The 16,119-nt window shown below is 43.4% G+C and overlaps 1 protein-coding gene across 1 annotated transcript in view; it reads left to right on the forward strand.

Moving 5' to 3' along the window:
* The first annotated feature begins 5,828 nt into the window (after nucleotides 1-5,828).
* The window catches only part of GREM1 (gremlin 1, DAN family BMP antagonist), a 34,596-nt gene continuing 24,305 nt past the window's right edge, over nucleotides 5,829-16,119 (forward strand). Inside the window, exon 1 of the mRNA XM_006048186.4 lies at nucleotides 5,829-6,077. Within this exon, the coding sequence (XP_006048248.1) occupies nucleotides 5,911-6,077 (167 nt within the window). The 5' untranslated portion in view covers nucleotides 5,829-5,910. The remainder of the gene's footprint in view (nucleotides 6,078-16,119) is intronic.

Consider the following 16,119-nt stretch of genomic DNA (forward strand, 5'->3'; position numbering starts at 1 on the left):
GGGAAATTATCTCCCCAAAAAAAAGATTTGGAAAATGAAGACCACAGCAGTTCAAATACTAAGGGAAAGCAGGAAATCAATGACTGATGAAAATCCCCTCCAATTTTTTCTAAGAGTGAGGTCACATCAAAGAGGTCAAAACAAATGGAAACTTTTCAGACTGAACAAGAGTCACTGAGTCTGCACACAAGGATGGGATCTTCATATCCATCAGGTTCTGTTATATTCTGGCACTGGGGATGTGAATTTTTGCCGAGTGATACATTTCTGTCTCTGTCTGTCTTGTTTCAGTCTCATGTCTCTGCCAGTAGACCTTGGCTGGCAGAGCTTCAGTCTGTCTTGTTATGTGTTCAGGTATCTTCTGGTCTCTTTTTCTCAAGTTTTGTCACTGCAGTGAAAACATCCTGAGGATTATAAGTTTGGGTTAAAGTGATTCTTACGACGCAGACAGAAGAAAGCCAGAAGGGTTTGCTTTTTTGCTCTGCCCCTCTGTGGGGTATTTATACTCTTTACTGGTTTTACCAAAAATAGAAGTTGCTGTGCCATTTACTGAAACAGGACTGCTTCTTTTCATTTCTTTTTCTCCTTTCCCTTTCTTCTCCTTTCCCTCCTCCCTCTTTCCCCCTTCCCTCTCTTCCTTCCTCTCCTTCTTCTTTTCCTCCTGTAAGTACTCATCAAGCTTTATCAACCACCCACTATGTGGCATCCATTGCATTACGCACTGTGAAATTAAGAGTCAAAGACATGACTTATGCTGATATTATAGTTTCATTGTCTTGTTTTAGCTACCAATTGAACTCTAGTATGCATGCAGATACTATTGTTTATTATGTATCTGTTATGAGCCTGGCACTTTCACGGAGCGTATGTTACTTAGTTCCATCACCCACTTAGAGGTTGGTATTATTACCATTCCTATAATCCTGATGATTGAATTCAGGCTTAGAAGGTTTAAATATCTAACCCAGGGGCACTCGGTTCCTATGCTGCATCAGAAAAATGAATTTCTGACTCCCAGTTCAGTGTTTTCCACCATGTCCACATACCTACTGGGAAGGACTTTCATGCTTTGGTCCATACTTTTTGCTTTCACCTTTTATGTACTGCACTGTACATGTAAGGTGAACAATAAATACTTGTATAGAATTAAGTCCAAACTGTATTAAAATTTGCATGATTCAGCCTTTTATTTGGCAGCATTGTTCAGAATTTTCACATGAACATGCATTTTTGAATATACAGAAAACCAGTCAACAATTAACTGCTTATGTGTGAAGCAAGGTAACTAGGCAGGAGTTGACTCTCAGACAGATCCGCAGACAGACAGATACCAGTAAGGGCTTGGATGTGTTCTGAAAGCCTGCCTATCTCGATTAGAGCTGGTTACAGAGGACACTTAGAAAGGAAAAGTCTTCAGGGCCCACATGAGGATCAAAATCACTCTTGAAATCATAATAGAAAGATCAAATCCTTTTTTTTTTAATTTTGAGAAATTTGAAAAAATAACCAAAATATGAAGAGAATAGTCTAACAGATATCCATGTGCCCACACCCAGAGATGAAAACTGTCAACATTTTTGTCACATTAATTTTAATATTTTTTTAAAAAGAAAACTTTCAACAGCATTATAAAGTTGAAATCTCTTTTGTCTTTGAACCCCCAGTTCAACTCCCTCCCCCACTCTATTCTGGTGGGCACCATCAAGGGTCTGGTTTCCAAGTCACTATTTATATATTTACATGAATACATATGTTTCCATAAACAATTTATACTATTGTTTTATATGTTTATTATAAAATATACATAATGGTGTCATACTGCTTGTATCATTTTACAACTTGCTTTTTTTCAAACATCTCTAGGTTTTTGAGCTGTTGTGTTGAAATAGAAAAATCTAGAACATTCTTTTTAGTAACTGTAAAGCATCTTGTTGTATGGATAAAATAATTTATTATGCCTTCTCCTACTCTTGTTAATAGGCACTAAGATTATTATAAACAAACCACAATAGAAGTACTCATATAAGTTTTTATTCCTCATACATGCACTCAAATTCTTCTAAGGTGTCTGCCTAGAAGTGGAATGGCGGAGTGGTACACTAGGTCTGTGCTTTCCTGGTGGTTCAGATGGTAAAGAATCCACTTGCATGTGGGAGATCTGGGTTTGATCCCTGGGTTAGGAAGATTCCCTGGAGGAGGGAACAGCTACTCATTCCAGTACTCTTGCCTGGATAATCCCCATGGACAGAGGAGCCTGGTGGGCTATAGTCCCTTAGGTCGCAAAGAGTTGGACATGACTGAGCAACTAAGCACAGCACAGCCTACTGGATGCATGTTTAATTTGATCACATTTTGACAAATTATTCTCTGAGATGGTTGTACCAATTTACAGTCTCATTGGCAATACATTTAATTACCTTCTTCTCCATACTCTTCAATGCTGGATACTGACAGACTTAAATCTTTGCTAATCTGCTCAATAAGCAAGGGTACGTTCTTATTTCTGTTTGCATTTCACAATTTACTAGTATAATCTGCATCTTTTCATGTTTATTGGCTGTTCAGTTTCCTTCTTTTGTGAAATGCCTGGTCATGTGCTTTGCCAACTCCTATTGAGCTATTTGTGGAATTTTTTTCTTGTTACTTTATAAAAGGAATCTATTCTGAATGTAAATCATTTAACTGTTATTTGACCATTGCAAATATTTTTCTCTGTAATCATTGTCAAGATTACTATCACATTTTTTTAAGGAGGAACACATAAGGTCAACATGACTCTGTAGCTCAGTTGGTAAAGAATCTGCTTGCAGTGCAGGAGACCCAGGTTCGATCCCTGGGTTAGGAAGATCCCCTGGAGAAGGAAATGGCGACCCACTCCAGTATTCTTGCCTGGAAAATTCCATGGACAGAGGAGCCTAGCAGGCTACAGTCCATGGGATATAAGAGTCAGACACAACTTAGTGACTAAACCATTACCACATAAGGTCAGTTCCAAATGGACAAAGGGCTTTATTCTTTTTGAAGCCAATGCAAGATGGCATACACGGTCTCTGAAATTAAGGAAACAGACATAAATAGCTTTAGCAGACCTAAGCAAAAACTTCCATGCAAAGGCCTTCAAATTTCTTCTCCAGATTGGGACAGTAGCCTCCTCTTAGCATCTTGTGAGTTAGATGGAGAGAAACACGTTTTATAGATAGGTGAGCAAAACAAGAGAAATGGACTTTCCTTTTATAAACCAGTAGCTGAGCAGCACTGCCACTTCTCTCATAACAGCCTCAAATTAATTTGAGAGTGATTTCTGTAAGTGAAATTTATCATTTAGTGATTATTGTTTAGGCATCTCAGATTTCAAATTTTAAGTTTGCCTACATGGAGTCATTCTTTTTCTTCCCTCTCTTAGTAAGAGCAGGTTTCAATTATGTAATTATGGTTAAAGAGGTCTGAAGAATTTTTACTCTTTTGCCTTCATCTAGATTAGATAATGGTTTGCAATGACTGGTTGAGAGCTGTGGAAACACAAATGTGAGGCAGAAAGCTTAACTCTCTATATAAATATTTACCAACAGAGTAGACTATAAACTCCGCAAGGGGAGGGCCTATCTTTACCAAATGCATGATGGGTATATCCTCAGGATTGGTTCAGCTGATAATCATACCTAGTGGGCATATGCTGAATATTCCCAATCCACAGCTACTTATTGAACCCCAAATCTGTGTTAGACACTCTGTATTCTACATACTTCGTGGAATCAAAGTGACCAAGACAGACAAAGTGCCCACTCTCATGAAGCTTACATTCTACTGGGAGGGAGAGAAAATGGCAAAGAAGAAAAATGATGCAGTGAAATGAGGCAGAGAACTGTTGGGTAGCGGAGTGGGGTGGGGGTGTTTCAACTGCAGGGAGTGTGGTCTGAGAAGCCTCCTGAGGAGGAATCCTAGCGATTAACAACATTTACTAAATAGAGGTAGTGATGGAGATAGATTGAGATATACAAAACCAGGGTGTTGGGGCTCTAAAACAATTACTTCCAATGTAGGAGGTAAACTCTGTCCCTGTAGTTTTATTTGGATCAATTTATATGAATCTTGGAAAAGAAAAAAAAAACAACCCATGACTAAAGCACTGATTTTAGATTAGAAGGAGTTTATGAATCTGTAAAATATGCTTCCTTTTCTTTGGTGGAATAGTTTACACACGCAGAGAGCAGCTGGCTCCTACAGCTTGGTGGGCTTTGGCTGGGCTGTTAATTGCCTAAATATTTTGTATATTTCTGTGTATCTCTCCTGCAGTCCACTTGACCAAGATAAGTCTTTGAGCCCTGTTGAATGTTTGAATCTTGCAGGCAACTAGAAACTATGGGTCAAACTATGGCTTTTTTTTTCTTAAACAAAAAATTACTGAAAACATTTAAAGTGCAGCACTGAGTTCATGGGTAGAAACTGTCGTCTGCACAAACAAAACATGCAGATTGATGAAGATTCTCTAGATAGTGATTTAATGCAGACTTCCTTCTTGTTTCATTTATTTTGAAAAATCGATTTTACGTTCCTAACATCATCTAGAAGGAGTTCAATACTTCTTGCCCTCTCTCCCTAATGCCTGCCTAGACAGAAAAAAAAAAAATCCAGGCTGTTTGGGGGTTTGTTTTGTTTTCTTAAGCTAAGTACTTAAATCACGAATGTTTCACAAGTACCTTTTGATGGGTTTCATTGTTTTGTTTATTTTGCTGTAGTCAGTACAAACACCTTCAAATTTCCTTCTGTAACAAATGTTTTTCAACGTCATCATCTGACCTCGCTGTTGGAGCCGGTCTGCAAACCTTGCAGGCGGGTCGATTTTTGCACGGGCTTCTAACGTCGACACACAAAAGTTTACGGCCTCTTTGAGGAACCGATTTCCAAGCTAAGAGAACAAATCAAAGTGTTCGCTCATCTTTAAAAAAATATTTCTGCGCTTGATATGTTCGCCACTCTTCATCGGGTTCTCAGTAATGAATACAGAATGTGACATCGGTTTTTCACATACATAGGTTTTTGTCTTCCATTTCTAGAGAGTTATTTCCTCGTCTGACGTTTTATTTTCTTGATTTATTCATCTTCAACTTGCTACCGAAAACCTCTTCTCTCCTAGCGACTGTTCTCTCCCTTTTAAAAGTAATCTGCATGGAAACCTTGACTTTGCATTTTAGATTTTTAGGGTCCTTTTCGGTTATTCTGCCCCCCGTTACTCCCTCTGTACACTCACAGCCGAGGCCGCCGGCATATGAGCTGAAAGCGCCCGTGGCGGGCTAGGAGAGAAGGGTGTCATGTTGGCGACAGGCTCCTGCTGGCGGCCAGCGAGCCCGCCGAGGTTAACGGGGGCGCCGGGGTCAGCGCCCTCGAAGTTGGGGGCCTCGGGCGGAGCCGCACCAGAGCCGCGGCGACCGCTCAACCCGAGCTGCCGGCAGTCCCGCTGCCTCCACCGGAAAAGAATCGCCTAATCTGTCTCGATCCCACGGAGATCTTGCTCTTCCCTGTGCCGTCTCCGCGAACGAGCGCGTCGCGGGGCCGACGAGAGGAAAAGCCCAGGCCTGGGGCGGAGGAGGAATGAGGGGCCGAGAGCCGGGGGGATTTCCTCCCGCGCTTCCCCCTCCAACGGGAGCGGAAAATGTGATTTGCTGTGCATTCCAGGCGCAGTTCCCTGGGGTGACCTCTCCCAGCCGGTCCGGGCGGGGGGAGCAGACAAAGAGGCGAGGCCGGCAGAGAGAGGGGACCCCGCGGGGAGGCAGGAGGGGTGCGGGGGGCGGGGGCAGTACCGGGAAAGGGGGCGGATAGCGGGTCCCGCGGCGGCGGCGGCGCCTGGCCAATGAAGAGGCGCGGCCCCGGGCGCCGCGCTCCGCCGCCGGCATTTAAACGGGAGACGGCGCGATGCCCCTCACTCGGTGCGCCCTCCGCGGACCGGGCGACCCAGTGTGCCGCAAGAGCGGTACTCTCTGTCCCGCTGACCCCACGCGGAGCCCGGGCGGCTCTGGCCGCGGCCGCACACCGCGCCACGCGTCGAGAGCGCAGGCCCCGAAGGCCCGCCGCATTGACAGGTGAGCGCGGAGACGCAGGCGTGTGTATGTGTATGTGTGTGTCTGGGTGTGTATGTATATGTGTGTAGGGGTCGGGAAACGACTCCCGCGTCCCGCTCGGTGCGCGACATCCCTTCCTGCGCGCAGGCCGAGGCCCCGCGTTCCCTGGGTGAACCCTCAAGAACCATCGCGGGGTCCTTCGTGCCCAAGGTCTTGGCTGCCTTGACCTCACCTTGTGCAGTGTGCAGGGCATGCATGACTGGGAAAGAGGATGTTAAGAGCAAGAACCCCGCATCCCATTGCCACCTCCCGGAGCTCCGCTAATACTCTGCTAGTGTGCGTGCCCGCTGGGTGAGGGCGCGGAGACCGTGCGTACAGAGCGCAGTAGCAGAGGGAGAATGAGCGTCGGGGAGTAGTGGGGAGCAGCAGGAACCTTCGGCTCGACCACAGACGACGGGAAAAGTTGCAACGAGAGGGTCCCCTGTGTTTGAGGCTGAATTCTGGGTCTGGAGACTTCAGGGCGCGCCCGTCGGAGGGCTGTGACTGATCCGGCCATGGGGTGGAAGATCCTGAGAATGAGCGATGTATCCATTTGCCTATCCTCAAGGTGAGATGGAGACTTGTGCAACGGCGGAGCTGCGGAGTTCAGCCGCGGCGGAAACCCGAGGGTCAGGTAACCGGACCGGTGAGGTACGGTGAGCCGTCCGGGACGCCGAGGCCCGCCAGCCCATGGTGCTCACACCGCAAATAGCACACACCAGTACTTGCGGGCTGCGCACTCTTGGGTGCTGCGTTTCCTCTTCTAGGATTCTTCCTGCCCCATGCGCGACTCGACTGAACCGCGGACGTCCAGGCGCTGGGCAGTGACAATCCATCGGGTCCTAATTCCGCGAGTACCGCCCTAATTTGTGTCCGAGTGGACCCTGCAGCGTATCGCTGCGCGGACGACGCGGGACTGGCAGCGGGAGGCTGGTCCCCGGCTTGGAAGCCCAGGTCATCCTTCGTCTTCACCCGCCTTCTTTGCTGACCGCTCTACAGCCCACGGAGCAGAGTCAGGGGCTGGTAGGGTGTCGGGGGCCGTCACCTTGCCAGTTGGAGTTATTTGTAGATTTCTGGCTTGGGAAAAACAGACACACCACCGTTCTGACTTGGCTTTGTCTTTGGATCCCAGCACCGCCTTGGGGGCGCCCCAGCCAGGCTTTTCCCAGAGCGGGGCGCTGATAGGTACCCCGGGCGAGGCAGGGGGCAGACAGGAGTCTCTCCAGTGAAGCCCTGCCAGCGCGCCCAGAGCTGGCCCGAAGGGGCTCCCGGGTAGAATCTGGTGGCTGCTGCTTTCTCCTGGACCCCTTCTGTCTCTGAATCCCGACTCTTTTAGACAGAAATACAGCCTCGAAATTAGGGGTTAAAAGTCTCTTCTTAAATGGTACAAGGGCAGAGAGGCGACCATCGGTAGGAAATTGGATCTCCGGCTGCAAAGAGCAGATCCAAGCGGTGAGCGCGTGTTTACGTTCCTCTTCGAGATGGTGCCAGGACACGAGTTGATTAAAATAATCTATTGTGTTAAGTGGGTCACCAGGGATTTAAACTGCCCCAGGGACCCCAGAGTAGTAGTGGCTTTCTCTGACTGTACACACAAGATAAATAAATAGCAGAGAAGAGTTTAAGATAACCCCCATCCCAGGGCAAGGAGTCTTCTTTCACCCCAGGGCTTTTCAGCCCCCAAGTCTTTTTCTTTTTCTTTTTTTTGAAAGAGGGGGACTTGAAAGGGTGGACTTTTCAAAGCAACGAGGGAAAGAAGTATTTTCAGAAAACCACAGATTCTCTTCTCCTTTCTGGTATACTCCAGCTTACAACAGTAGGTGATCCAGTAACCATCACTGAATAAATTGCACACTCCAAATTGTTAGTATTAATTAATTATTTAAGGGCTCTCTAGAACTTGGTTGCTGGGTGTCGTGCTGAGGGGTGTGTGTGTGTGTGTGTGTGTGTGTGTATTTAACCCCCAGGTCATTGTAGGAATTAAAGTGTTTTGTAAACTTTGTGATTTCACAGGTTTCCTATTTTCTTAAAAGTTCATTTTGAGTGAAATGTTTTGCTAACCCATGCACGATCTATGGGAAATTCAAGTTGGCTAACCTAGTTTTAGGTGAATGGCTACATAGGGGAGAGTAGAAACCTATTACATCCCCACATCTCTGAATGAAAGCTGCCTGCCTTGTCTTTATACTGAAGCTCTTAAGGTTTAAGCATTAAAAATGATATAATGCCAAGAAATTTTAGGCCACAAACCCCTCTCCCAAGAAATGCTTGTCAGCAGCAAAGCAGTGCAGAACAAAGTGAAGGACAGATGGAAAACCTAAACGTATATAAAAGGCATGGGACAGGTAGGGGAGGTGACTTAGCATCCAACCGAAAGGCACACACCAGGCCAGTGTTATCAGCCTATGTCTTGCATCTGCAAGGAATTGTCTTAGTTTTAACATACGCACTTAGAAATGTGAAGTACAACAGTATTTCCTGGGATCAGAAAGGTTTTTTTTCTTCACATATGAGCAAAACAGAGAATTATTTGAGTTACAATATTCCTCAAATTTGATTGCATTAGAAACAAGTGCATGTGTCCCTTATTAAACACTGTGCTCTGTGTCCTTAGAATAGTTCTTAAGGACATGTGTTTGGGGGCTCAGAAGAATGGGACTCAAACCCCGACTTCCCTACGAGGAGCTGTGTGACCTTGGACAAACTCCTAACTTTTCAGAGTCTAGATTCCCTGGTCGGTAGAAGGAAGACAATATTATCTACCTCCTATTTTGTTGTGAAAAATCAATTATAAAGTTCTGTCAGAACTGAGTATATTGCCTCACATAGGGTTTAAAAATATAGGTGGCTCTTATTATGAGTGGTGGCATTTGGAGAGGCAGTAACATTTTAGGACCTCAAGGTGTACCATAAGATGGTTTTGAAGTTAAATCCCAAGTCCTGCTCACACAGAGATCAACACACACCTTTTACTACAACATAGAACCTATGATTTGGCTGTCTCTCAATTGTGCCGCTTAGTAAACATTTAACATTGATTACTTTCCAACTTGTTTCCTGTTGACCGCAAAAAATTGTATACTATCATTAACTTCACACACAAAAAAAATCTTCCAAGAGCCTGGAGAGCCCCTGAGATGCTTCTCTATGCCCTCTGTGATGTTGGGCCCCAGCCTGACTTAGCCTGAGTGGTCTTCAATATAGAAAAGATACAGTTGGTGTGCTTGCTGTACACACAGGTGAGATTTATCCTCCACTAGTTTGCCAACCATCTTGGTACAAATTGTCTGAAAACAGAAAATCAACCCAGTAGATTCTTTAGAACATCACTGCTCAGTTTCTAAAATTTGACTATCTTTCTAAAAAGTAAAGATCCAATTTAAAATGTTTGTCCTTAAAGATATAGTCCTAAGAAAAAGAAATAGGGTCTTCTATAATTGGGCCTGCATTTAGAGCCTTTGCTGTCATTTCCATCTTTTTCTTTTTTTTTTTTTTAAAGCTGGTGAATAATTTGCTGTCACGCCTGTTGAATAGCTTTCTAAAACATTGATCAGACATTCAGCCACAGACATCTGGCTTGCTGATCATTGTCTCCTCACTGTTAATCCCACTCAGCACTCCATTTAACTGATTACAAGCAGGTTGGTTAGCTAAAAGGAGAAATACGGCAAGAAGAGTGCTGAAAGGAGCTGGCCTAAACTTTCCCAAAGACACTGAGGATATTAGAAACAGGTTACACACAGCACTTTTATTCCTCATTCCCAAGAATTAGATGATTGTACTCTTATGGCCTGGCGAAGGTTAGAATAAATCACCATGACCTGCACAGGACAATGGTGGCTGATATGGGTTATCTTTGGGCAGATGTTTGCTTTTGATCACTCAGGGTAACCTGAAGGAAAGCATCAGGGAGAGAAGACATACTTTGAGAGTATCTATGTCCTCTGGGACAAGTGGATTAGAGGGGAGGACAGTGGTAAAGGGGAAAAAAAGGTAGGGGTGGGTGGGTCTTGCTGGTGGGAAACAGTTGCAGAGAAAACTCACCATGAAAATATAATCACATGATCTGGTGAAGCAGAAGTGCATTGAGGGGCAGCCTTTGGAAAGAAGAATATTATCTGCAAAGGAGAAATAAGGGAAATCTTTGTAGGTGTCTGCTGCACTCTGGGCCCATGAGTTGCAGCTTTAATTTAATAATGTGAGTGGGTCATTTCAGAATGCAAGTTACCAGAAATGTTTCCAGCTCATGGTTGAACACGGGTGATAATCCATAAGACCTAAATTTGGGTTGGCCTTTGCTTCTATTTTTTATAATGGGGCACTCTGCTAGATGTCAAGGTGAAGAATTTATCTATAAGAAATTTATATTTTCTTGGTTTCCCTCATATCTAGATATTTATAGATTGTAAATTATTTAGTGACAATACAATTGGAATTTCAAGAACACCTCAGTCCTGTTTCCTTCAATGCATGATCAAGATCATTTGGTGTGGGGGGAGGTTGAGTGATTGACCACGATGACTTGACAGAGCCCTGGTACTACCATGAAGTATAGTTTTCATCCCCCCGGTGCCCCACCTCCCACCATACTCATGTGGGATATGCAGAGTTCTCAGAGCATTGCTCTAAGAAGTTGAGGTCTCTGTTGACTGAGATTCATAAAGTTGTTTTTTTTCTTCTCTCCAAATAACTATTATAAGATTTAAGAACTCAAAAGCTGAAGATATTTAAGAGTAAGCTTTAAATTTCTGTGTAACCATTTCATAATATTTTTTCACACATAATAAATCTTATTTTGAGAAAAATTTACTTTTCTTAAAAACAATCTATCACTCTAGACCCCTTTTTCTTATGGGGTTTGCACACTCCCATAGGAAGAGGAAGTTGGTCCAAATTAAAACAGAAAACCACAGTTGACTAATTTTGAATTTACTGCCTTACTACTCTTGGTTTCTGCCCAAGTGAATCCAATGGCTTCAATGGGAAAATAAACCCCATGGTGTTCTCCAGGGACCTGGTAAAAAGTAGTGGGTATTTGGAGTTTTCCTAGAAAAAGGAGAAATATTAAGAAGCTCCCAAGACTAGAAGGAGACAGAAATCAAAAGTTGGCTCTGCTCATCAGCTTGTGGGAATGCATTTCAAATGCAAAGAACAGAAGTTTCGCTGGTCAGTGTGGTCCATGACAATCATCATTGAATAAAAGAGAGCCCACTCTGCCAGGAATGAAAGAGGAGGTAATGAATAAGCCCTTAGAACTCCCAAACTTGGTTTTATTTAATGACAGATGGAAAAATGCCAGATAGGAAAAGATGAATATAAAGAAGGTCCTAAGAGGTGAAGAGAAAGAAAACTGCATTTTTTGGATAGATGTTTGTAGGTAGGGCTGGCCCCATGACCCCATGACTCGAACCTGTCCTGTGAGGTCATCATACATTCCTGGTCAAGTCTCAGATTGGCCTCTGTGATCCTGGCTCTGCACTCTTGCTCTAGAGGCTTCAGTTTTTCTGGAGGCCCCTTTTAGGAGCAATGGGGAAGATAAGGCTGTCTTATGTGCTCCTCTTGGAAATGGGCAGAGACTGAATTTTAGTTTAGATCCTGGCCTGGAATTGAGTGAAGAACAGAAACTTTGAAAGCTTCCCAAATTCACACTATATTTGCTCAGGAGACTGGATTGTCATGGCTCAAGTTATCCTGGTCTCTGGAGAAAATCAGACTGTTTTATAACTGGGTTGTCCTCATGAGCAATTTTTTTTTTAAAGACAAAACAAAGAAATTAATTTTTTGTTGTTGTTGAGGCCAAAAAGGCTCTGTTTAAAGAACAGGGATGTTGTAACATAAACTGAAAAAAGCCAGGGAGTCTGCAGTCAGAGCGGGAGCTAAATGTCACATTATCAGCTCCAAACTTGACCTTGCCCAAAAGTATTAGGTTAATGTTTAAAAGGTGCCATTTAAGAATATCTTGATTTTCATATTGTCTTAATTTGACATTATCCTTAGGGTTGCATGGTCTTTAGTACAGGACTTGCCCCTTAGAGGATGTAGATTCTACCCTGCCTTTGTCTTTGAAAGGTAACTGTTGGTACTAATTCTAGCTTGTATTGTTCCTAGGGGGTTGTGATGAGGTTACTATTCAATTGCACTTAGTGGTCATCATGTGTCACACTGGTGGTCAGAAGGGAGCAGGCAAATGGGTGCTTCACAGCTGTGTCCTTGGGTTCAGAACCACAATGGTGGTGCAAGACAGGGAAAGCCTCAGGATCCATCAGGCTCGCTGTTACAGCCTGAGGAGGGAGGCTGTGAATTTGAAACTGCACTCATTGAAAAGAAAATCCTTTCACATTTTCATAGCACCTTCCATGCCCCATAGCTGTGGATACCACAGACCTTGCTGTTCCAAGCTTGTTAGAAAGGCAGACCTTCCATCAGCAGATGAATGGATAAGAAAGCTGTGGTACAAATACACAATGGAGTATTACTCAGCCATTAAAAAGAATACATTTGAGTCAGTTCTAATAAGGTGGATGAAACTGGAGCACATTATACAGAGTGAAGTAAGCCAGAAAGGAATACAACAATACAGTATATTAACGCATATATATGGAATTTAGAAAGATGGTAATGATAACCCTGTATGCAAGATAGCAAAAGAGACCCAGATGTATAGAACAGTTTTTTGGACTCTGTGGGAGAGGGAGAGGGGGGGATGATTTGGGAGAATGGCATTGAAACATGTATAATATCATATAAGAAAGGAATCACCAGTCCAGGTTCGATGCAGGATACAGGATGCTTGGGGCTGGTGCACTGAGATGACTCAGAGGGATGGTACGGAGAGGGAGGTGGGAGGGGGGTTCAGGGTGGGGAACACGTGTACACCCGTGGTGGATTCATGTTGATGTATGGCAAAACCAATATAATATTGTAAAGTAATTAGCCTCCAATTAAAATAAATAAATTAAAAAAAATAAAATCAGTAGGAAAAAAAAAAGAAAGGCAGACCTACTGAATGACAATCTGCATTGTAACAATATCCCTGGGTGATTGTCTGCAAAATCAGGTTTGAGAAGTACTGTCCCAGGAGAATCTTAATACTCTGATGCTTCTCTCTTGCACCCTCCTTTTGATAAATATACATCTCCTGTTCTTCCTTCTCTGTCTGCCCCACCTTCCCTGAATATACTGCTTAAAAATAGTCTTCCTTTCTCTGATTTACACTCCTCATTCCATTCATTTTTCTCTCTCTCCATCTTTGCTTTCCTTTTTTTTTCTTTTTGGTCAGTTTTCCTATAGCCTCCTCTTCTCTTATTTTAATTTTTTGCCATTGTTCATATGCCATTGTTCCTGCTGACCCATATCTAACTCCAGACCCAGTCATAATAATTCACTATCATAAACTTATTCAGTATATCTCTGGCACTTACCTATGTAAATATTTGCACACACCTGTTTTCTTGTGCCCACTTTCTACCTTGTAAATTTCATATACACATCCATGCACGTACACACATACATGTGAAGGACATGTTTCATCATTTGGAAGTGCATCACGGTATTTGTTGTTGTTCAGTTGCTAAGTCATGTCTGACTCTTTGCAACCCCATGGAGTGCAGCACACCAGGCTTCCCTGTCCTTTGCTGCCTCCCAGAGTTTGCTCAGATTTATGTCTGTTGAGTCAGTGATGCTGTCTAACCATCTCATCCTCTGCCAGCCCCTTCTCCTTTTGCCTTCAAACTTTCCCAGCATCAGGGTCTTTTCCAATGAGTCAGCTCTTCAGTGGTCAAAGTATTAGAGCATCAGCTTCAGCATCAGTCCTTCCAATGAATATTCAGGGTTGATGTCCCTTAGGGTTGACTGGTTTGATCTCCTTGTAGTCCAAGGGATTCTCAAGAATCTTCTCCAGCACCACAATTCGAAAGCAGCAATTCTGTGCTCTCCCTTCTTTATGGTCCAACTCTCACATCCATACATGACTACTGGAAAAACCATAGCTTTGACTATATGGACCTTTGTCGTCAAAGTGATATCTTTGCTTTTTAATATGCTGTCTAGGTTTGTCATTGCTTTTCTTCTAAGTAGCAAGCATCTTTTAACTTCATGGCTGTAGTCACCATCCGCAGTGATTTGGGAGCTCAAGAAGAGAAAAATCTGTCCCTGCTTCTACTTTTTCACCTACTATTTGCCATGAAGTGATGGGACTGGATGCCATGATCTTTATTTTTTTAATGCTGAATTTCAAGCCAGCTTTTTCACTCTCTTCTTTCATCTTCATCAAGAGATTCTTTAGTTCCTCTTCACTTTCTGCCATTAGAGTAGTATCATCTGCATATCTGAGGTTATTTCTCCTGGCAATCTTGATTCCAGCTTGTGATTCATCTAGCCCAGCATTTTGCATGATGTACTCTGCATATAGTTAAATAAGCAGAGTGACAATACACAGCCTTGTCCTTCTCCTTTCCCAATTTAGAGCCAGTCAGTTGTTCCATGTCCAGTTCTAACTGTTGCTTCTTGACCCACATACAGGTTTCTCAAGAGACAGGTAAGGCAGTCTGGTACTTCCATCTCTTTAAGAATTTTTCACAGTTTGTTGTGATCCAAACTGCCAAAGGCTTTAGCATAGTCAATGAACCAGAAGTAGATGCTTTTCTGGAATTCCTTCCTTTCTCTATGATCCAACGAATGTTGGCAGTTTGATCTCTGGTTCCTCTTCCTTTTCTAAATCCTGGTCGTACATCTGGAAGTTCTTGGTTCATGTACTGCTGAAGCCTAGCTTGAAGGATTTTGAGCAAAATGACCTTGCTAGCATGTGAAACACAGACAGTTGTGCAGTAGTCTGAACATTCTTTGGCAATGCCTTCTTTGGGATTGGAATGAAAACTGACCTTTCCCAGTCCTGTGGCCACTACTGAGTTTTCCAAACTTGCTGACATACTGGGGGCTTCCCTGGTGGCCCAGACCATAAAAAATATGCCTGCAATGCAGGAGACCTCAGGAAGATCCCTTGGAGAAGGGAATGACTACCCACTCCAGTATTCTTGCCTGGAGAACTCCATAGCCAGAGGAGCCTGGCAGGATACAGCCCATGGGGTCTCAAAGAATCTGACACGACTCATGACTGAGCAACTTTTTTTGAGTGCAGCACTTTAACAGCATCAACTTTTAGAATTTTAAATAGCTCAACTGGAATTCCATCACCCCATTCGCTTACTTTACACTTCAGGATGTCCAGCTCTAGGTGAGTGACCACACCATCATGGTTATCCTGGTCATTAAGACCTTTTCTCTATAGTTCTTCTGTGTATTCATGTCACCTGTTCTTAATCTCTTCTGCTTCTGGGAGGTCCTTACCATTTCTGTCCTTTATCATGCTCATCCTTGCATGAAATGTTCCCTTTATATCTTGAAGAAATTTCTAATCTTTCCCGTTCTATTTTTTTCCTCTATTTCTTTGCATTTTTCTCTTAAGTGCCCCCCTCCTTTTTTTTAATCTTCCCTTGTTATTCTCTGTAACTTTGCATTCATTTGGGTATATTTTTCCCTTTACCCTTGCCTTTCACTTCTTTTCTCAGCTATTTTAAAGCCTCCTTAGACAACCATTTTGCCTTCTTGCATTTCTTTTTCTTTGGGATGGTTTTGGTCACTGCCTCTTGTACAATGTTATGAACCTCCAATCGTAGTTCTTCAGACACTCTACCAGATCTAATACCTTGAATCTATTGATCACCTCCACTGTATAATCATAGGGATTTGATTTAGGTCATACCTGAATGATATAGTGGTTTTCCCTACTTTCTTCAGTTTAAGCCTGAATTTTGCAACAAGGTGCTCATGATCTGAGCCACAGTCAGCTCCCAGTCTTATTTTTGCTGACTGGATAGAGCTTCTCCATCTTCAGCTGCAAAGAACATAATCAGTCTGATTTAATTATTGACCATTTGGTGATGTCCATGTGTAGAGCTGTCTCTTGGGTTGTTGGAAAAGAGTGTTTGCCATGACCGGCATGTTCTCTTGGCAAATCTGTGAGCCT

Source organism: Bubalus bubalis, chromosome 11, assembly GCF_019923935.1.
Source record: "Bubalus bubalis isolate 160015118507 breed Murrah chromosome 11, NDDB_SH_1, whole genome shotgun sequence".
Lineage (NCBI taxonomy): Eukaryota > Metazoa > Chordata > Mammalia > Artiodactyla > Bovidae > Bubalus > Bubalus bubalis.